We start from the raw sequence: 23,350 nt of genomic DNA on the forward strand, positions 1-23,350 counted from the left end.
AGTAAGACAAAAAGCAACTTCAGCTTTTAGACTAGCTTTTTTTTTAATGAAATTACAAGAACATCAGAAGTTGGCTTTATGTCATATACTAAAAGAAGTCTGAATTGTTGATTGCCTGAGATATGTCCTGATACCACATAAGGCCAATGTTTATTTATTCACTGTTAACTGAAATAAAAAAAACAGAATTACTGGGGTTCACACATCAAGGAAAGCCATAATGTAGGGTTGTTTTACATGTTGTGTGAATCCAGCCACTTTGATTTCTGAAACATGACTTAAGTTAGCATTAGACATGATATTAGGCATTATTTAATTAACACAGTTACTGCTATGTTTAAATCCAGAAAGAATCTAAGTCTTCCTCGTCCATGAAGGCATAAGGATGTCTTTGGGCCAATCACTCTGTCAACCAGAATTACCAGAAAATTGTTGTTGGGATAAAATAGTAATTGCTATGTAGACCACCTTGATTGTATTAAAAGTCACAATATAAAATATATAGTGTAGCACAGTAGTTCTCAACCTTTTTAATGCCGCGACCCCTAACTGGTCGTAAGTCGAGGACTACTCAACTGGTGCAGCACTGTTTGCAGAATGGGACTTTTGGCGGGCTTAGCAGGGCAGAGACAGCCTGGACAATTCCTACTGGCTTTCAAAAGCCAATAAAATAAAAGGGAGTAGCACAGCTAAGGAAAAGGGGGAAAAAATGGCCGACTGTGTTGTTTGGCGACCCCCGTGAAATGGTCGTTGGACCCCAAATGGGGTCCCAACCCACAGGTTGAGAACCACTGGTGTAGCATAAGTCTTCATTAAGGTTTTCAGTACTTGTGAAAAGTAGTTTCAGTTCATGAAAACATGGATCTTCATCCAAATATATTTATTAAATATTGCAGAATTTTAAGCACGTGCTATCCTATTTCTCCAAGCGTTCAATAGTCAGCAAAATAAAAAAATGTATTGTGGATCAATCTTCACTGGTATATGAATCCCCAACAAAACTTAGCATCTGCTACATTGCATTCACACATTGTATATATTTATTGTGTGAGCTCAGCTATACTGGTTTATAAACTTCTTCCACTCAATTGTGTCCAATTCTCAGAGATTATCTGGACAAGTCTCCGCAGTTTTCTTGGCAAGGTTTTTCAACTGGTTTGCTATTGCCTATTAGGGCTGAGAGAGGGACTGGAACAAGGTCACGATAGCCAGCTATGCACCTTAGATGGGACTAGAACTAAAGTCTTCTCATTGCTGGTTTGATGCCTTAACTACAACTGGCTCTGTTTGTAAACTACAGTGTATATGTGAGCCCAGCTACTGTGGATTCAAAATAGTCATTTAAGTTTAATATGTGAACTCCCAACTTGTTTTAGCTAATGGCATTCGTAATTTAAAAATTCAGCTACCATTTAAAAAAAATAGCTCCAAAAGCTGGTTAGTCTCTGCTTATAGTTCTCTCTCTCATATACTAGTGTCACTTGAGAATCTATTTGCAGTCATCTAGGAAACAGTACAGTAACCTAAAGCTTTCAGCCATTTACTCGAAAAGGGCACTTTGGTTTCCAACATGGAGGTTAAAAAGAATTCGTTTAGACAGCCGCATAGATGGACTGAAATGATTGGCCCGACCCTCCAGGTAGCTTCTCAGTTTGAGGCAGTTACTGGCTGTTTCCCGCCAATCCCAAACCCCACTCCTTTTTGGCCCGGATGAATGTCACGTTGCCATGGTTTCAAATCTCTTAAATCTTCTTTCGTTTGATCCGCCTCTTTTCTAAGAGGTGGACCTTGAACTTTTGTCCTGGAATAAAAATCTAAACAAATCTAGCCGAATTCCGGTGGATAGATATATCTTTCTCTTTTACTTGAAGTTTCCTTTAAAAAAAAAAGAATTTTGACTATTGATTGGTTTGAATGTCTATCTGTAATGAAACACCCTTTCTGAAGATACTATTCTTCGACTGGGCGGGAGAACAGAACAGTAAAAGACAGAAAAAGACTCTAGTAGCCTAAGCAGTTTGCTCCTCTTCCCCCACGCCCCCCTCTAATTACCCGTGGTTCAGTCGGCGACGTGGGAGGGGCATAAGGAGGAGGGACCCGAAGCGAGCAAGCAGGGACAGAATCAGGTCTTCCTCTGTGACGGTGAGCTGCGCGCGCTGCTTTCGTTGTCTAGCGACCTCGCGTGCTGTATCGTCGAGGCCCCAGCGGTTTCAAGACTCGCGAGGGCCAGACCTGCACGCGCCTACGTTTTCGCGGCTTTTCGGCTTGGTTGCCGGTGGCGGCGATAGTAAGCAGCAGCAGCTCCGGGACTGCGATGTCGGCCTCTGGGACTGCAACGGCCTCTGCTCCGGCGGAAGCTGGCGGAGGCGGCGTCGCCGGGGACAAGCAACGCTCCTCCTCCTCCGCTCCTCTCAACGTGGAAGGTATCGACTTGCTAGAGAAATGCGGCGTGTGCCGAGAGCGGCTCCGCTCCGAGCGCGATCCGCGGCTCCTTCCTTGCCTCCACACCGTCTGCAAGGAGTGCATCAAAGTCGAACCTGTCTCGGCCGGCAACAACAAGGATGGGCAAGGTAAGAGACCTGGAAGTGGAGATCTCGAGCAGGGAGAGCCCGGGAACTGTTTCTGGGGTAGATGATGGAGAGGATGCTGGCCCTCTTATGCAAAGGACAAGAAAAAAGGTTTGCAATGGGCGGAGAATGCAAACGTGCTTTTTGCTGAGAGCTTTTTTTATTCTTCTGTCCCCGTTGTTTGTTTGCCGTACCAGAGAGTTGTCTCCGGATGGACTGATCCGCTTCTTGCCTGCGGTTGGTCCCGCACACAAGGGGAGGCTTGCATGATGTTTTGTGTTTATGCGAGGGAGGTGGGGTGGGAGGCCTGCGCGATTGTGTTGAGGACGTCCGTAGATTGGTGTGAAAAAATGGAGGAAAGGAAAAGGGGCGGTCAATGGAGGCGGGAGATGGTGGTGAGGGAAACACACGAGGCGGCGGTGGGGGAGGAATGAATGGGTTCAGTCCTTGGATCGTTCTTCCAGCTGTGTGTTTTGGGTTCCTTTCTTAATGAGAGAACTTGTTGCAAGAGGAAGTTTGTATTAGCTTGCTTTTGATAAGAGGCTTGGGGAGGGGGACGATGTATGGCGGCAGAGGTGCAATCGGAGGGGCGTAGCCATGCGCATTCCGACGAGTCGAGTGCACAGCCCTGGAGCGCGTATCGCGAGAAGTGGAGCCTGGGAGGGATGGGCGAGGGGGACGCCACAGCCCCCACCCCCTTTTTTTTAAGTAGTAAGGCTGCTTTTATCAACAGGCTGAAAATCTCTCGAAGTGTCCGCCTCTCTTCATTTTTGAAAGGAAGTAGCTTCCTTAATCTCGTGTGTTTGCTTATATTCTCACGACGTGCAGACTGAAAAATCGCAAACCCGTGTTTTAGCTAATTCATAGTATTTGGGGGGGGGGGGCAGCCCCTTCAAATTTATATTGCTTGCGTAGTCGCAGCTAAATTACCCATACATATTTTAAGCGAACATGGACTTTCTCTGCATTTAGGACATACAGTTAGGAATCATTTGTTTTTATGTGGAATTATACCTTATTGTTAAAGAAAACCAGTATAAGGAAAATGTGCCACTTTTAATTATAAAGTTTGATTGAAATAGTTTATAAAAGGGGTGATGCAATTTAAATCCTAATGACAATTTATGGCAAGGAAGACTACCTTTACAAATGAACTAACTACAAAATGTTAATTATAATTTCATAGGAAATATGCATTCATGTTATTTTTAAGAGTAAATGTATATTTTATATTGGATGTAGGTATTTTTTTCTAAAAAGGAGTACATTTGGATATTCTGTATGCTGTCTAACCAGAAATATTGGAATTTTAAAGAATGAATAAAAATATTTTCTTTCAGTTATTTTCTGATTTTCATATCTTGTATTTTTGAATGAAAAAGTCATATGCCCCCCTCCCCTCAAATTTTTTTTAGGTGACAAAAGATTTGGGTTGTTTCATACTACAGTGTTCAATTGCTATACAGCATAGTGGCACAAGATTTGTTGTCCTATTATCAGTCCTGTCTTCTTTTCTCCCTCTCTTCTGAAAAGTTGCTTAATTGCATGTGGTTTTTATTGTATCATTCCTTCTATGCAAGATAATTTGTTTTGGTTTTCTTCCTAGTTTAACTACTATCCCTTTTCAGCATATATCACCATCTATCATTCAGAACATAGGGGCAGTAATAGTCTTTGTGCCTGATTCAGAACTCTGCAGACTTCCCTGATCTGGTTTGTAGATTCATCCTCCCAGCTCTCATTTGAGCATCTCCCAAGTTAAAATGATGCATAATAAAGAAAAAAAATGAGTGGTTACAGGAGCAGATTAACTCCCAGAAAGAAGGGAGACAGATCCTGCCATATCTTATTCTCATATCTAGTTCTTGTAGAACTGAGAATTAAAGCAACTTTCTGAGCAAAACTACTTTTTGGAGAGGTGATTGAATCTCGGATAAATAACAGGAACTCTCATGTTTTGCATATTGCAGTCAAGCAAAACAATGCTATTGCATCTAAAGGTAAAGATATACTTCAGAATACTGTTTAAAGTGGAATAATATCAACTTGTCTCCTCTTCCAAAAATAAAATAAATCTGTTCTCTTTTAGAAGCCTGGAGAGAAGTTGACATCAAAAGTAAGGAGTGAGAAAGTAAGGGATTCTAAAAATGATAGGAAGGGCAAATTGCTGTGGAAGGGAAGTCTTAATAGTCAGTGATCAGGAATTTGAACATACCTGTGTTTTCCAACACTCCCAAATGTATCTCTGTTCATAGTAGGGTCAGGTCATCTCACCTTTTTAAAAAGATAATGGATAACAATCATGTAACCTTTATAGATTCTATATACTAAAAGAATTTTGGTGGAAAATACTGGCCTAAATACTATGTATTTTGGATACATCATGGGGAGTAGCATCATTAAGCCCTAACAACATCAGTCTCAGACACTATTTGTAGTTACATTTCTGAGTTACGTTAATTCAATAAAAAAGCAATTTTTGAAAATACACCTCATTTTACAATAATGTAACAGCAAATTCCTGAATGGAGATTTTCTTCAAACATAGAGGATTGCATTGTAACAAGAGTCAAAGAACTACCTTTTAGGGATTTATTGGTATCTGGAAGGGTGTTCAAATTTTTATGATCTTAAGATTTGTTTATTGGTTTGTTAATTGTATAGATCAGGGGTAGGCAACCCAAAACACTCAAAGAGCCACTTGGACCCGTTTCCCACCGAAAATAAAACACTGGGAGCCACAAACCCCCCCCCCCAGCGACCTCCAAGCTCCTCTGTCACTGTCCCTCTCTGCCCCCTTAGTGCTGGATGAATCTGACCTGGAGAAGCTGGCAAGTCTTCTCCATTGGAAGCAAGGAGGAAGTGAGGGAGGGCTGAGGTAAACGGGCCTTTTCTATCTGAACAAAACCAGCAATTGTAAATACTTTTCAAAAATGTAAAAAGAAAAAAAAGAAAAATTACAAAAGAGCAAACACCATGAAGATGTATACTCCCAGACACATAGACATACACACACACACGCACACATTCAAAATCTGAAATGTTTTGAAGACCAGAGAGTCCAAGCAGGAGGGAAGCTAATTGTGTCAGATATGCACTGAGAAATCTATTTGCAGATTGACAAAAAAGTAACAAGAACCTATTTATTGTATATAATGTTTTATTATAAATCATGAATTGTATTTTATTGCATCTGTACATCTGCTGTGGTTTTGTGAGGTGCAAATTTCAGCATGGGTTTCATTGAGGTTTTCAGTTGCTTTTCTATTGTTTGGGGGAGTTTTAAAAAAATTGTTTTGGGTTTGTTTGGGGTTTTTTTTTGACAGGACACACCCAGGCCGGGCGGCAATGTCAGCTGGAGCGGTGGGGGCATTGCTTCGCGGGCCGCCGAGCCGGCCATATGTTTCCCTGGGCCAGGCAGCAGTGTTGGCCACGCATCTCACCGGTCCGGTCCATGGTGCCCCGGGTGCCTTCTACTTCTTCCTCCCCCTCATACTTGGCCTTCCCGGGACCTCCACCCATTTTCCCATGAAGCGATGCCCCCACCGTCCCAACCAACGTTGCGGCCTGGTCCGGGGAAACACATGGCCGGCTTGGCGGCCTGCAAAACGATGCCCCCACTGCCCCAGTCAATGTTGCCGCCCGGCCTGGGGAAACACATAGTCAGCTTGGCGGCCTACGAAGTGATGCCTCCGCCTCCTGAGCTGAGACTGCCACCCGGCCCAGGGAAACACGTGGCTGGCTCAGCGGCCCGGGAAGTGATGTTCCCACCAGCCACCTCCTGAGCTGAGACTGCCACCCGGCCCAGGGAAACACGTGGCTGGCTCAGCGGCCCGGGAAGCGATGTCCCCGCCAGCCGCTGCCCCAGCCGACACTGCCGTCTGGCCCAGGGAAACACATGGCCAGCTCGGCAGCCCACGAAGCGATGCTCCCACCCCCCAACTGACACTGCTGCCCAGCCCGGGGAAACACGTGGCCAACTTGGGGATGGCCCAGGAAGCAATGCCCCACCGGGACTGCCACCTGGTACAGGTAAGCCGGGAGGCGCGCCACCTGCCCCACGACTGCTTTGCAGCGGCGCTCTGTGGACTCAGAGCCCCCCTCCCTCCCCCCGTCACTGACTGTCCATATCCAGCTCTGCTGCTTCTTGGCCAACGATCGCACTGGCTGGGCATCGCAGGAGGCTGCTCTTCCTTGGGGCTGTGGCTTGCGGGAGGGTTGGCCCGCTCAGCGGAGGCTTCAGTGGGCCGCTCCCAGCGGGGATCCCAGAGCTTCCCTGTGCGGCTCCCCAGCCACATGAGCCTTGGACGGGGCCAGCCTGGGAAAGGGACTTCCTGGCCGCCCTTCTCCCAGGGGGCGGGGCACCTGGGCACAGGGCCAATCAGGAGCCCTGCGAGGAGGCAAGTCCGCATGAGAGAGAGAGAGAAAGAGAGGGGAAGTGCAAGTGCCTCTCTCTGTCTCTGCAAATGGCGGAGGAGGCTTCGGAGACGCAGGAGATGGCTCAAAGAGCCGCGGGTTGCCGACCCGTGGTATAGATTATAATGAGGTTAAAAATGAGTCTTTAGTGGAATCTGAGTGAAACACAAAATTACTTTCTCTTTCATCTAGGTCAGAGACACATTTGTACTGAAAGGAGTGATATACTAAACAGTCCCCTAAGAGTTACTGAATTTTCCGGCAAACATATGATTATTAAGATGGTGGAGGTTATTGCAATTGAGTAAGGACTTTGTGGGGGAGGTTAAAAGTATAGAGTGATTCCCACAATCAATATCTTTGTGTAACTTTAATATTTTGGCTAGGACTAGAATTCAGGGGGGAAAGCCCTGGTTTTGTAGTTGCAACAGGCTGATAAGATTAGACACATTTGAGCCTAAATAAGTCCCTGTTTATTCTTTTGAATTCTCTGTCTCTCTCTGTGTGTGTATGTGTGTGTGTGTGTGTGTGAGAGAGAGAGAGGGAATGCAGCAGCTGAAAAATGCAATCCTGCCATACCTTCACTAAAACATGCACTGTATTGTGTTTGGTTAACTTTGATAACTACAGGTTGGACACAGGCTGGGAGAATTATTGATAAAAAGCTTTTCACCACACAAAAAACTCTGGGGATAAGAGTAGAGACAAAGAGAAAGGGGATAGTGTGCTGATAGGAAGAGAAGAGTTGACTAGACTGTTTTGTACTTTTGGAAAGGAGGAAGTGATGTCTGGGAAATAAAAAAGGATTAGTTACTTTAACTGCTGAAGACAAACTTCTTCCAGAGTCAGGCTAATTGCTGAAGGATTTCCAGAAGGCCACTAAAGAAAGGAAGTGACCATGCAACATGTGGGAAGATAATCCATTGTGAGATCATTTTCCAGAGGAAGATCAAAGAATACAAATGTCTTGCTAGCCAAAAGTGCCTGTCAAGTATAATTAATGTGCTTAATTCTTAATTGGTGCATGTGTGTTAACCTAATTACATTACAGGCAAAAATAGTTAACTTAGAAATGCTTGAACAACTATTCATAAATCAGCTCACTGATTTGCTGCCTCCTTATCACAAAAGAAGTGGAAAGGCAGCAGGAGAGTGGAGGAGAAAAGGGATGAAATAATTGTTTAAGTCTTAGCTTAAATGCTGCTTGACTGAAAAGAAATCTGTATTGCTAAGTTAAACATTGCTTGCCTTATAAGTAAAAGGGGGAGAGAAATCCCAGAAGGTCTTCAGAATAGTTTGGTCTAGTGCAGGGGTAGGTAACCTTGGCTCTTTTATGACTCATGGACAAGCCGGGTGGCTCAGGAATTCTGGGAGTGGAAGTCCACGAGTCATAAAAGAGCCAAGGTTGTCTACCCCTGTTCTAGTGGCAAAGGCACCAGGCTAGAAACCAGGAAACAGTTCTAGTTCCACTTTAGACACAAAAGTTGACTGGTGACTTTGAACCAGTTACACTCTCAGCACAGTTCACCTCACAGAGTAGTTGTGCGAAAAAAGGGAAAGGAGTGTTATTATGTTCACTGCCTTGAGTTATTTATAAAACAATAAAAGTGTAATTAAAAATAGCTTTATTTATACCCTGCCTTTATTTTTATAAGTAACTTGATGTGGGGAACATATCCAACACATTTTCCTCCTATTTTTCCTACAACAAGGGGAGGGTGGTTTGAACTGAGAGAGTCACTCAGCTGGCTTTCATGCCTAAGGCAGGACTTGAATTTCCCATTTTCTAGCCTGGTGGCTTAAGCAGTAGACTAAATTGGTTGCCAGTCCTGCCCTAACTTGGTCCCTTAAATAAGAACGATCCTTGATTCCATTCGGTGTAAAGGGTTTACTTTACTAAAGGCCAAGTGGATTACAGTATAGCAAAGTCAAAACTGACTTTTCCCAATTAACTTTATCTGTTCAGCTCTTCCCCAGGTCCTCCCCCTTTCAAGTCCCTTCTTGTCCAATAGTATTCAAATAAATTGTTTTGGGAACTGTCTCTTCAAAGGCCAGTGCTTTGACCTTGAGATGGTGTCTCTGGAAGATATAGATAAGTAGTTATCCTTTCCTCCTTCTGACAGCTCCCTCCTACATGCACAGACTAGCAGCTAGTGAATAATGACAGTTCTGACATTGGTTGTCAAAATTTCCCAAAAAACCAATGAATGAATGTCTGGCATACTTAGAGGCTAATATTTTAAAGACCACACATTCATTTATCCAGAGCCCTACTCTAGCACAGGGGTTCCCAATCCCTGGTACCGGTGCCTAAGCATGCCAGCAAACAAGTGAAGCCCCATCCACCAGATGCAGGCAGCACGCTAAACCATGCCCCCTTCGGTCTGCAGAAAAACCCGGTCCCTGTTGCCCCAAAGGTTGGAGACCTTTGCTCTAGCAGACTGGTTGATCAGGAGTTACTATATAGGCTTTCTGATAGGTGGAAAGCAACAAGAAATGGAAAAAAAGCACCAATACAGCAATGCAGTTTTTTCCCCAGTTCTTAAAATGTCAAGTCTGATTCTGGCATTGACCCTTTAATTGCATCTCCATAAATGTAACTTATGCAAGAAAAGAGAAAGAAAGTCTCTCCAATAGTTTTATGAGAGTCTCAATTATCTAACAGCAGCCATAGCAAGACAAGAACTATACAATATGTCCTTAGTACCATTTTGAAATCAATAGCTATCCTCTGCCAGAGACAGCATCTTCTCTTGATAAATTTCTCTCTCAGAGCTGCAGGCTAGGCTATAGATTTGAATAGATTTTTTTTAAGGGTATCCATTTCCTATTGCAAATGGGCTACTGTGCATGGCATGAGAAAAAACATACCTTTTTCTCATTTTTCTTTACGTTAAAAGCAGTGCACAGGTTGCTATTTTATGGAGATAATAAGAGGGAAGTGGAGGCTTAACTATTCTCCTATTAGGATTTTACAGGATTTAGTTTATCAATTTTGTCTACTTAAAAAGATGTGTGGACTTCAACTCTTGCACAGCATGCTGGCTGGAAAGTTCTGGGAGTTGAAGTCCACGGTGTTCAAGCTGCCAAAAATGAAAAACACTTGAGTAGACCTTTTAGTGGGAGTAAATGGTACCGAAAGTAGCACATACAACAAACTAAATCTTTTTTTCCTGTCTCCCAGGAATAATAAAGGGTAAGCACTTACATCAGGAGATTTTTATCCTCTCATATTATGCTACCTGTGAATGTCTTTTGATTGGGAAACAGAATTTAAATTGATGGAAACTTGGTTGACAATTAACCATTTTTGTGACAATATTCAAGAAAGTATAGTGTACATCATCTGGAATTGAAGCTTGAGAAGACACTTTGAAATAATGTTATTCACTCCTTGGATTCTATTTAGAGCTAATCACATAATATTAAAGTATATACAAATGAAAATGAGAACAAAATAAGCTGTAGTTAAAATAATTTGCATATTTAGATATACTACCTGCAGCTGTTTTCTATTTTTTCCTGAAAGATTCAGACTTTTGTCCAAGATTAGAAGGTCTAGGTAGGCAACCTCCGCTCTTTTATGACTCATGAACTTCAACTCCCAGAATTCCTGAGTCAGACCTTCTAATCTTGGACAAAAGTCTGAATCTTTCAGGAAAAAACAGAAAACAGCTGCAGGTAGTATATAGTCAGTCATGCTGACTCAGGAATTCTGGGAGTTGAAGTCCATGAGTCATAAAAGAGCCGAGATTGCCTACCTCATGTCTAGTCAAATACATTTTGATGAAAGTAGATTTGCCCCAGAACTGTGAACTCAGCCATGTGCAAAACCTTTGTGCTCATATGCTCCAAACAAGGACAATGTGTAATTGAATAAGGCAGGTGAGAGAAAGTATTAAAGCAAAGTTGCAATTTCTAAATTAACATCTTAACAAACCTAAGAAATGATTTTAATTTGATACATGTTCAGACATATTCTAATCTAAGGTGTACTTATCCCTGCATGGTTAAGCTATTGGTAAATACCAGATTGTGGTTGCTTTGTAAGGATAATGACTGTCTTGCTTAAATTGAATATATGAAGCTGCTTCTGATTAAACTATTAGCTAGTCTAATCTGGCACATTAATTGGGTATGTACGACATCTGTAGGGCCTCTTCTACCTCTGGATAGTTTTTCTGATATGGAAGTCCTGTTTCGCAGACTTTTTTGTTGTTGTTTCAGTCTTTAAAACGTTACTATGATAGGAGATAATATTGCCCTGACTATTGCAGATGAATGTTGTTAGGGGTACTTAATTTTTTTTAATTCTGGGACTATTTTATGTAAATAGGACTTGATTCCCTGTACAACATCTGGTGGTAGGTATGTTCACACACATACACCCTATCAGACTTATTTTCTTGGTTCTCCTATCGAAAACATTGCTTTTTGCCTTGCTGAATTCTGCCCCATAATCCCTTAAGGGGGCAGAATGTCACATTTAGGATGGGGCCACTGTGAATTATAGGGAGGATGCAAGGCAGGATATCTGAGCAAGAAACCAGGATTTACAGTGAGATGAAACTGAGATGCACGCATATATATGCATGTGTATGTAAATGTTATTTGTCTGTTTAAAAAAATGTTTTTGAGGCAAACTTTTCTTGTGCAGTTCTCACAAGATAGTTTAAATTATGGCAGCAAATAATTGCTATTATGCTCAATAAATTCCAAATGATTTTAATTGGACCTAGATCAGATAACATCAAAAGATTTGAATAAGGTTTTATTGAACGAACAAGTTTTTTTTCTAAGCAAAATTTAAAACATAAAATTGCTCTGGCATGGAAATTGCAACTGTATCCCAGATTCTCCTGGTGAATGCACCATAATTTGAAAATGAGTTATTTCCTGATACCGCCTTTGAAAAATCTCTAGAGGATTCCTTTTGAATTTAAATGACAAAGCCCTGTTGTAAGCATTTCTTTTGTAAAATGGCTAAGAATAGGATTACTTGATGCAAGCTGCTGGGTCTGACATAATGAAGATACTTTGATTACTAAGACTAGGAAGAGGGAGAGAAAAGAGAAAGAATATCATCTTTTTTTGAGAGCCTACACTGTCAGATAAGTGTACAAATGAGAAGCTAATGGAGTCAATCATTGGGGCCTACAAGCTAATAAACAAAAAAACAAGCCAGATAATGGAAAGTAGAAATATTGGGCTCAGAATGTGCTCTTAAGAACATTTATATATAATTTTATCAAATACACAATAAAATATTGCCTTATTTCCTGTACTTTTGACCTTGAACTAGTAGAAATTGAAACAGGTGTCTGGAAAGTTATTAATTGAAACAGGTGTCTGGAAAGTCCTAAAAGCAAGTGTTTTAGAAAAAGTTAAGACAAAGGGCAAGTTAAATAAATAAAAAGCAATAAATAAACAATATTGAGGTTGGGGGAGCTAAAAACAGTCAAGATGTCTGGAGGAAAATGAAGCTCTTACTGCATCCACGTAATGCCACCCAGTGGTCCTGTTTAGGTTCATCCAGACTCCTTGAAAAGAAAGGCTCAAAGATCCATCTACAGAGTTGTGTGGAGGAATTCTCCAAACATAAAATTGTTGAGATTCGTTCCCAGTTGGAACTAAGCATGTTAATAAATCCTGTGAAAATGGCCCGGGAAGCAGTCTTACCCAAATATCTGGGATCAGTTTGCTTCTGTTGGACCTGAGGAAGTAGATAGAGTCCTACAGAATGCAAACACCATCATGTGTGCATTTAATCTATGCCCCTCCTGGCTGGTTAAGGCTGCCTGTTAGGTATCATATGGGTGACTCCATCTGATAGTGAATTCATCTTTATTGGAGGGATTGTCCCCTGATTTTTAAAGGAGTGCTTCCTACTCAAGAAAGCATTGCTGGACCCTACCATTCTGGATGATTTTCTTCCAGTTTCCCTTCTCCCCATTCTAGGAAAGGTGGTTGAGAAGGTGGTGGTGTTTCATCTCCAGAGAATCTTCGACTTTTTATTAGTCAGGTTTTGGACCCAAATATGGAACAGAAATGGCATTGGTCCCGCTCATGGATGATCTCTGGCAGGAGTGTGACATAAATATAAGTAATCAGTAGTATTAGTAGCAATATTACCCCGAATTTTTATAAACAAAGTCTATAGAAAGCTGAGGAAATGGAACAAAGAAAAATTGAGCAGTATTTTGATAAAATAAAGTTTCTCAACCCTTTCTATTTTAAAAACTGTTGATCAACCATAGATGTAGTTTCTATATTAGACTTAAGAATGCATCTAGAGCGAGCAAGCAAGCTCTCATAAACTTTTATTTGCCTGTTCTTATTAGAGACTGACAATAGATGTGAGTGTGACTGTATAGATCTTCACATGTTAGATTAATATAATTTTCCGAATCTTGAAATGATTGCCAGTAAGCTTCCAAATACAATTCAAAGTGCTGGTTTTAACTGTAAAGCGATCAGTTGCCATCAGGAAAAGTTGCTGAAACTATAGTTAGAATGATATTTGAAAAGAAGTGTTTGCTTTTGTTCTGTATTCCTGTAGATTTTAAATTCTCTTTTTTAATCCCCCAGTGGTTGATTGTCCAGTTTGCAAGCATCAATGTTATCTTAAAGACATTGTGGAGAACTACTTTTTGAGGGATGGTGACACGGAAGCTCTTGGTGATCCTAGGGATGCTAATCAGGTAATATTTGTGGCTTGTCTATTTCTCTACATTTCCAGAGCTGGAGATGAGACCTGTTATTATTATTGTTTATTATTATTATTGTTGTTATTTGATTGATTAATCAGTAGCCTTTTCCTATTAGTGTTGCACTAGTTGTGAAGATAATGCCCCTGCCACCAGCTTTTGTGTGGAGTGCCAAGAGCCTCTGTGTGAGACATGTGTGGAGGCCCATCAGAGAGTGAAGTACACTAAGGACCATACAGTCCGATCCACAGGTATGAAGTAACACAAAGAGAAGGCCTCATGAGACTAATCACAAAGACTGATATGAAAAATAAATGTAAACTTGACTTGGTGAATATGCTAAACAGATAAGGCATAAAATAATTGTGGCTGAGAAAAGTAATGAACATCCTTTGAACCTTACTACATTTGGTACACTGAAATAAGTTGTTTTCATATACTCATTGGCATCTCCTATACTTTTTGCCTCTGCAAGGCCAAACTATAAGTAACCATTCTGTTACTGCTTCTGTTTCTGTTGAGGCTCCTCCAAATCGCAGGCAAGGGAGAAGACTATCTACTGCTCCGTCCATAAACACGAGCCTCTCGTTCTGTTCTGTGACACCTGTGACACCCTGACATGCCGGGACTGTCAGCTGAATGCTCACAAAGATCACCAGTAAGCTTTTCTATAGCTTGTATAATCACTGCTATTAATTTTGGATGATTCTGCAGTTTTATGAGAATGTGTAGGGTTCATTATCCTGGGCCATGGCTTAGTAGTTCTTTCAGGTCTCGGATACTCCTGTCTGTCTTTGTGCAGTGTTGTGAACTCTCCTTTTAACACATTTTTTAAATGATAATAATATCTGCATAGGAATATGGTGATTTTAAGAGATTTAGTTTTATTTCCTGAGATTCTGAGCATTTTAAATTTTTATTTTGAGTATTGATAGGTACTGTTTGAGGACGTTTCAAATGCTGCAGTTTCTGAGGAACAGAGTTTCAAGTGATCATTCTAATCTTGCTTCTCTTTTATTTTTTGGAGTACATATATGCATTTTCCATTAAATGTGCTTTAAATAAACATAAAACATTAGACTATCTCTGTATTCAGCAGCTTTAATAAGTTTAGTTCTCCTTTTCCCACTTTGTGAAAAAGGAAAAAAAATCAATATAATGTATTAGAAGATAATTGAATTTGTGTGCTGTCTAGCAAATTGTCTTCTTTATGTCTAGTAGTAATCTTTCTCTGCCTTGGTTGAAATAGATACAGGTAGTCCTTTATTCAGTGACTGCACTTGCGCCAATACTGAACAAGTTGTACTTATGACTGGTTCTTGGAATTCCAACTGTGGCATGATACTGTAGTCAAATGATGCTCCCTGCTGACTTCAGCGAGGAAGCCATAAGAAGCCATAAGAAAGTCAAAGGTTGCAGTCATGTGATACTCACTTAACAAAGGCAGTTGTGACTGCCAGAATTGCCATGACTGTGGCATGGTCATGTGATGTCACACTTTATGACTGTGTCACTAAACATTGGTCACAATTGCTGTCAATTAACATTAACTCCCTGTAATGTCAAATAGTTTAGGAAACCTCTCTCCTGTGGTTGCTAAACTAACAATGTGTACTCTGAAAAGTTTAAAATAATATCTCTGTAGGTACCAGTTCTTGGAGGATGCAGTCAAGAATCAGCGCAAGATGTTGGCTTCATTGGTCAAGCGCCTTGGGGATAAAAATGCCAATCTCCAAAAATCAACCAAGGAAGTGCGCACCTCGTAAGTGTCCTTTGTTAAGAAACTCTGATCCTTAAGCATTAACATTGACATGCCTAAATCTTGAAACAGAAAGACATGATATATATATATATATATATATATATATATATAATATATATATATATAATATATATATATATTATATATATATAGGTCTTTGGTTGGAACACAGCCAAGCTCCCATCCAATCAGTTCATACCCTCACTGGCAGTTAAAAGGAAGAAACAGCTAAAACCACACATTGCTGCTCAAAGCAAGAAGCTAAAAACACCAGCCTGAAGATGACGAATGTGACTTCGTCGAAACGTTGCCAAGACACTTCCAATTTTACGCGGGAGAAAACCCGAACAACCAAAGACCTATATACAAATACCCGCGAAAACCTCAGAAAACACACACACACATATATATATATATATATATATATATATATATATATATATATATGTATGTATGTATGTATGTATGTATGTATGTATGTATGTATGTATGTAGGAAACAACCAAACTCAATGTGGACTTTATTTTCTTTTCTTCCCTTAACTCCTTTTGAAGCTGGCCTGTTTTGTAGCTTGTGTGAAAGACCCAATTTTCTCATTGCACATTCTCCACAGCAATAAAATGGTTTGTTAACTTTGGGTTAGTGTTGTGTCTAAGCACAATCATTGTGGTTTGTAAATAAGGTGGTGTGTTCTGTGGGTAAATCGTAATTGGCAATGTTTAGATTTGTCTTGTGAAAGATTATCCAGCTATGAACAGGTTTTAGTTCTTTAAAACTAATATAATGGAACTTACCCATTTATATAATTATTTAATAAATAATTTATAATAAAAATATAAATATTTGTGAATCTAAGAAAGCTCCTATTTGGAAAGAACTTTTCCTGCATTGTTCTATATCTGCTACTAGCCTAGTCTTCTCTAACTTAGCATCTTCCACTGTTTTGGATTGTTGCTCCTTATATTTCCAGAAATGATTTTTTTTGGTAAATTTTATATTTATTTCCAAAGTTAAAATATAGAATCAAAAAAGAAAGAATACCAAACAAAGAAAAAAACTGTATAGAACAAAGTATTCAAATATACATAAAATGTCCCCTGGTTGAATGCTGATACATATATTTCAGCTATAGTGTTCCCCCACTTGCAAAACAGGTCCATAATTTATGAACCTCTACATCTATAGGTGCAAAATGGTATATATCATTAAAATATAATAAATATAGAAATCTATTATCAGTCAATCAGTTTGACCTACTATCTATCTACATAAAAATGCAGGTAAAAGATAGTTCCAATAACAAAGTTAAACTTCAAAGCCCTATGTTAGCAATCTATTATTATATTTAACCTGCAGAAATTACACAAGTAGCCACGAATCTTTCATAAACCCACTGCAGTCATTGTCTTTGATTCGTCCAGGATCAAAAATTGATTGATTCTTTATAATAAAAATAACTTCTAGTCTATCATCATTACTTTTCTTTAAAATTATAAATGGAATCTGCTTCTCCTTCCCAAAAAATGTAGGTCTGCATTGAAGATATGTCCATAGCGCTTGTTCAATAAACTTCCCTGCAAATGGGAACATGTCTCCTGATAGTTGTTATATATGACGGTTCTATTCCACAGTATTCATCAACTTTCCTAAGAAAGTCCTGTTCATTAATACCCCTTTCAGCCTTCCCTAGCAAATCTCCAATTTTCAAGCAATTTGTCTTTCAAATCTTAACAGCAAATTTATTTCCAATTCATCCAATTGCATGGCTGATTTAACTACTGTTGCCTGTACCTGGATATCTTTTTTAGGATGATTTGAAATTGTGACAAATTCATCAAATCTTTTGCGAATTTTTCATTTAAACTTGTAAGTTAGCAATTTTTTTTACAAAGGCTTCCAAGAAGGCTTTAATGTTAAAATCATCTGAGTCTCATCTCTTTGGGGGGGGGGACATTAAAGAACATATAGAATGTATAATATTCAAAGTTCTTAATTTATTATTGCCTTGGTTTTAATACAATCCCAGTCTTCCTTATAACCAAACTATCAAGGGTTCTGATAGACAAGACCAGATAAATCAGAAATCCAAGGGTTGAGATTTCCTCAAATAACATGTTTATTGGTTACATAGTATCTGCACAGTCAAAAGTGAAACCAAGTCTGAAGTTCCCTTCAGAGAGAAACAATATTACAAAGTTAAACTATGTTTAGACTAGTAGAAATCCTCCATCTCCCTCCCAATCTTGTGGAAACTTAGAACAAAGAAAATGGCTGCAACCAGGTTCGTTGTAGAGTCGACACAAGCTTTGACAAAGTGTAAGCAGTTCTTTTATCAAGGACAAAGAGTAGATTTCTATAACAAACTAACCACAGAAGAAATTAAGATAATGATTCTCACAGCAAGAGAGTAAAAAACAACAAGAGAACAAGAGTATATATAAAGAAAAAAGTATATATAAAAATGAAATAAAGCAACAGAGTTCTTTTACAAAAAGTAGTAAAGCACAAAAACCTTAGAATAACATCCTTAGAATAAAAATCTGGTATAAATCAGATCACTTTCACTAAAAAAGAAAACCCTTAGATTGCCAATTTCCTTACAATGAAAGAGAAAATACTTTAAAGCTTCAAAATATGACAAACTTTACTTTTGCAACCAAGCAAAAAGGTATAGGCAAATCAGCATTCAGCCAAGCTATTAAAAATTAAGCTTCAAAAAGTGATATAAAAAACAGAAGTATGCCTAAAAATACAAACAGCTGCAAAGCTGCAATACAAACAAAGATGGAGACCCAACTGCTCTTACTTGCAGTTGTGTAAATTTCTCTTCTCAGGCAATTACACAGCCATCCAAGGGTTGTCATGGGTCATCTCTAGTTTCTCCCATTCAAATGTGGGGAGCACGCGTCCAGAGAGCCAACTTTGACAGCAAAGTTAACTGTTTGTGTCAGCAAAGAGGAACAAAAAAAAAGGCCCAGTGTTCAGTGCCCCATTTTCAAGGGCTCTCACAGCAATGATCTTTTAAAGCAGGGCTGTCAAACTCTATTTCACTGAGGGCCGCATTAGCATTGCGGTTTCCTGGGGGGGGGTGTGGCCAGAGTGGGTGCAGCCTAATGGGTGGGCGTGGATGGAGTGGGTGTGGCCTACTGGTTGGGCATGGCCAGTTCTACATCATTCATGTCAAGGGTGCCTATGGGGGACCTGGGCAGGAGTGGGACAGATATGAGGATCTCTGGCAGAAGGGGGTGGGACCGGGGCAAGTGCCAAGGCATGGTCCACTGGGGCAAGTGCCAAGATGGCCACAAAGTTGTGCATTGGCTCCCGGCTGGCCAGGGCCAAGATAGCAGGGGCCGTTCCCTCACTGTTTCCAGGATGGCTTTGCGGGCCACATGAAACTATTTTGCGGGCCGCATCTGGTCCACGGGCCTTGTGTTTGACATGTCTGTTTTAAAGTATAGAGAACCTTCTGTGAAGTATTTTATTTATTTATAAAATTTATTGGCCGTTTACCTTATCATATCAACTCTGAGTGGCTTATTGTCAAAAATATGCATACACTAAAACATAAAGTAAAAGCAAGAATTAAAAACCAAGGACAGGGGCAGAATGGAGGAGGTGGGAATCTGTTGTTGATTGATCAACTACCTCTACTGTGCTGTTTCCTCCACTGGGGTCCCAGGCCAACTGGCAGAGCCACATCTTTAGGCCCTTATGAAAAGATAGGAGATCGGGGACAATCTCACATGTGTGGGGGAGCAAGATGTTCCAGAGGGTAGGAGCAACAGAGAGAAGACCCTCCTGGACCCTGCCAAGTGGAATAATTGGGCAGCATGCCTCCTCTGCCAGCATGAATGGTACGGGCCTATGCCATGAAGGCTTTAAAGGTGATCACCAACATCTTGAATTGTACCCGAAAGCAGACCAGCAATCAATGCAGCTCATGAAACTGTGATATTGCAGGGGCCATTCTTGGTACCCCCAAAACTGCCCACCCCTTTGCATTCACCATCAGCTGTAACCTCCAGGTCCTCTTTAAGGGTAGCCCCATGTAGAGCACATTACAGTAATCCAGCCATGAGATCACCAGGAACTGAATGACTGAGCGGAAAGAATCCTGGTTCATGAAAGGCGGCAATTGCAATCTTTCTACAAAAGATTGTCACCAAAGATAAGTAGGTATGCACAACACATTTGACACGCAGAAATAGTATTCCAGATCGATACAGGTAGTCCTTGACTTGCAGCCATTCTTTTAGTGACCATTCAAAGTTACAATGGCAATGGAAAAAAGTGAATTATGAACAGGCCCCACACTCAAAAACCATTGCAGCATTTCCAAACTCATTAAAAATTTGGGCACTTGGCAATTGGCATTTATTTACAATGATTGCAGTGGGGGTCAATCTTCCCAGTTGACTTCCAACAAGCAAAAGTCAATGGGGTAAGCTGGATTCACTTAATGACCATGTGATTCACTTAACAACTTCTATGATTTGCTTAACCATGGCAAAAAGGTCATAAATTAACAGCTGCCTTGATTAGCAATGGAAATTGTGGTCCCAATTGTGATTGTAACCTATAGTGTTGGCAAATTAAGGAAGGTAGGAAAAGAAAAGTGCTGGGAAGATTGCCACACATGTAGGTTATGTAGAACAGAAAAGTGCATAAATTATCCCCTGAGAAGCTCTGGTTTTTATTTCAGCTGAAACCTGGAATAACATCTTCCAAATAGTAGCCTACTTGAAACAATAATATCTTTATTTTGGGTTGGAAACAACGTATTTTTCATTTTTTGCATTATAAATAATTGTAGAGTAAGAAAATTATGTTATTGCCTCAATAGGATCCGGCAGGTGGCAGATGTGCAGAAACGTGTGCAGGTAGACGTGAAGATGTCTATCCTGCAAATTATGAAGGAGCTCAATAAACGTGCTAAGGTGCTGGTTAGTGATGCACAGGTAAGACAGGAAAGAGAATATTGGCTAGTGCTGTGTATGTAATGTTGAGCTACAAACTTCTATAGTTGTAGGATACAATACCATCCTATACATTTTTTTGTCAGCATCTTCATTTTCTCTTTTTTAAGTATTTGATTAGTTTTATTACTACATAAGGATTGTACAAAAAAATAGAAGATCAAAAATAGAAATGCAAGAAGTAAGGTAGCAGTATAATTAAAATGTAAAAAGTTCAATTGCTTCATTTTTTTATCAAGCACTCTTACTTAGATATTTATATGTTAAACTTTAATAGCTTTTATATAAATTTAAGTCATTTTTTTCAATTGCTTTTAGTATCTTTTTTGAAAAGCTACATTCCAAATACCTTTGTTTGCCTTGCTGTATAATCTGTTGTAAGGCACATTTCTTCTTGAGTTTGGGTTGACTTCTGTTGTGAATATATATAATTTCTTTATGGTTGCATATTCTCCCAATTTTGATCTTTGATTCTTGACAGGCTTTTTCTTTCCCAAATTGAAATAATTGCTTCTTGTTGCTGTTGTGATACTTTGCATTTATACATATATACATTATATTTTTTTCTTAAAAAAATACATGTGATTTCAATTCAGATTTTATTTTTAAATTCCCTGAATGTTTTGATTTATTTCCAGTATTTTTTTTAAAAAATTGACCTAATGTTCACTTAGGATAAATTGTTCCTTTTTATGATATTTCCATTATTTATTGTTATATAATTTGTCCATCTTGAGAATTAACAATGCAATTATATAATATCTATAAAACATTTTATTCATTTTTTTCTTAAATTAGAACTTGGATGGAATTTATGGAACCCCCATAACTCCATTAATCCACTGTACTTCTTTGAAATTTCGTATTGAGTTTGTCACAATTTTTGATTGCTGTCTCAGTGTAGTGTTTCAGTTCCAATGTATAGATACAATCTAACAAACTTGACTTTCTATATGTGTTTTAAATTATTTTGTCTTTCTCAAGATACCTTCTTTTTTAAATGTTGTTTCTCCCCCCCCCATTATTTGAAAATACATTAACCATTGTAGACCCCTTCTTTGTTCTTGTTGTGTCTTTAATCTGTTTCCTGCATTTGTTGTGTTTTTAATTTGTTTCCTGCATCTGAACATTTCATACTGGCACAAGTGATTAAATCGTCCCTACTGAAGTAAAACAGTATTTGACTTGTGATGTATGATGAAATGATTTGGTTTTATCATTCTTTTAAAATATTCCAGATTTTTAACAATTACCTTTACAGTGCATTGTTTCACTGTTTTTCCTTTTGTTTGTCTTTCATTTTCTTTAATCAAACAAATGACTAGTGATCTGTCCTCCAGTGAATGCAAAATCCCACAGCTAGATTTCACTTCCCATTTTGTGGGGAAAAGCCTCTTTTCTATGTATTACATAATCGCTCCCTATGCAAGAAGCTTTTTGAAAGATAAAGAATTGGATATTCCCCTTCCTCAAGCTTCCTCAAACTCTTGGATTTGCAGAAGCCCTGAATCCACATTAGATAATTGTGACATGCAAAACAAATGGAAGATTAAAATCTGTAACCTTAATACAAGATGTATTAAGCATTCTCTTTATTTCTTGAAATATTCAGGAATTAATCAAATTTTATTAGTCTTTCACCTCTTAATTAAGTCCTTGTAGCTTTTGATTGGTGGCAAAATGAGGTATAAACCATCCCTAGTACCACAGTCTCCAGAAATGATATTTCTTTTTTAGTTTGAGCAACATCTCTTGAATAGCTTACACCATATTCTACTGTGGCTTAACCTTTTGCTAACCAATGATCTACGCTAGGTACTTATGCTGTCTTCCTATTATCAGGATCTGCTTTCAGTTAGAAAAAAATATATATTTGGATCTATAAGGGACAGGATAGCACAGAGTCATAGGAGCTTGCATGTTATCACTGTAAAATTTCTAGGAAAGGCTGCCTCATCTGCATTGATTATGTGAATGTATTTCCCACTTTTGTTTCTTCATCTACTTTTGGCTGTTTTGCAGAAAGTCACTGAGGGTCAACAAGAGAAACTGGAGAGGCAGCATTGGGCTATGACTAAGCTGCAACGTCACCAAGAACATATCCTGCGCTTTGCTAATTGGGCCTTGGAGAGTGACAATAACACTGCATTGCTGCTTTCAAAGAAATTGGTAAATATCCCTTGATTAATAAATGGGGAAAAAATGAAGTTTAAGTGTTAACTGACCTGGTCTGCCTCAGTTTTTCTATTTTCATGTATCTAATGGCAGTGCAGAACATAAGATATTATTGTTGTTTCACATATAATTGGTATTTGTCCCTCTATCTTATCCTCTCCCATTTTTTTTCTTGCTTTAGATTTATTTTCAGCTGCACAGGGCTCTGAAGATGATTGTGGATCCCGTGGAACCTCATGGAGAAATGAAATTCCAGTGGGACTTAAATGCCTGGATCAAGAGTGCAGAGACATTTGGTAAGTGATGGTGAAATGAAATGCTTCCTGTTCAGGAAGATGTTGGAGTCTTTGATTTGAGCTGTACTTCAAGGGAGTGCATCAGGATAGAAATGGTAAGGATTGGCAAAGTTAGAGAGTGTGGAAAATCCTGAGTTTTCCAAAGCATTAATTGAAAGTTGATATCGGACTGGAAATACCAGCCAGATTTAGATTTTTATTCTTTTTCTCAGGTCAGATAGTCTCAGAACGGAGTGGTTTGCCGGTCACTGCTAATGCCCAAACACCCCAACAACGGACTAATGCTGCTTCTGCTGCATCGGGAGTGGCAGTCAGACAAGGTTCTGTCCCGCCTTCTCAGGTACTGGTTTCTGTTTGTGCAGTTTTCTCTCCAGTGATAGCCTGGTGCATCTGAACCAGCAGTTTCAGCTGGTCAACCCGTCTTTACAATCTGGGAGATGCTAACAGGGCA

The 23,350-nt window shown here is 39.6% G+C and overlaps 1 protein-coding gene across 3 annotated transcripts in view; it reads left to right on the plus strand.

Moving 5' to 3' along the window:
- The first annotated feature begins 2,080 nt into the window (after window positions 1-2,080).
- TRIM28 (tripartite motif containing 28) overlaps window positions 2,081-23,350 on the plus strand; it is a 31,426-nt gene continuing 10,156 nt past the window's right edge. For all 3 annotated transcript variants that reach the window (XM_039357802.1, XM_039357803.1, XM_039357804.1), the window contains exons 1-9: window positions 2,081-2,570; window positions 13,572-13,684; window positions 13,809-13,941; window positions 14,213-14,348; window positions 15,336-15,452; window positions 20,296-20,410; window positions 22,451-22,597; window positions 22,785-22,899; window positions 23,112-23,239. In XM_039357802.1, the coding sequence (XP_039213736.1) occupies window positions 2,315-2,570; window positions 13,572-13,684; window positions 13,809-13,941; window positions 14,213-14,348; window positions 15,336-15,452; window positions 20,296-20,410; window positions 22,451-22,597; window positions 22,785-22,899; window positions 23,112-23,239 (1,260 nt within the window). In that variant the 5' untranslated portion in view covers window positions 2,081-2,314. The remainder of the gene's footprint in view (window positions 2,571-13,571; window positions 13,685-13,808; window positions 13,942-14,212; window positions 14,349-15,335; window positions 15,453-20,295; window positions 20,411-22,450; window positions 22,598-22,784; window positions 22,900-23,111; window positions 23,240-23,350) is intronic.

The sequence above is a fragment of the Crotalus tigris genome, unplaced genomic scaffold (genome assembly GCF_016545835.1).
Source record: "Crotalus tigris isolate CLP2741 ecotype Arizona unplaced genomic scaffold, ASM1654583v1 scf7180000018954.1357295, whole genome shotgun sequence".
Taxonomy (NCBI): domain Eukaryota; kingdom Metazoa; phylum Chordata; class Lepidosauria; order Squamata; family Viperidae; genus Crotalus; species Crotalus tigris.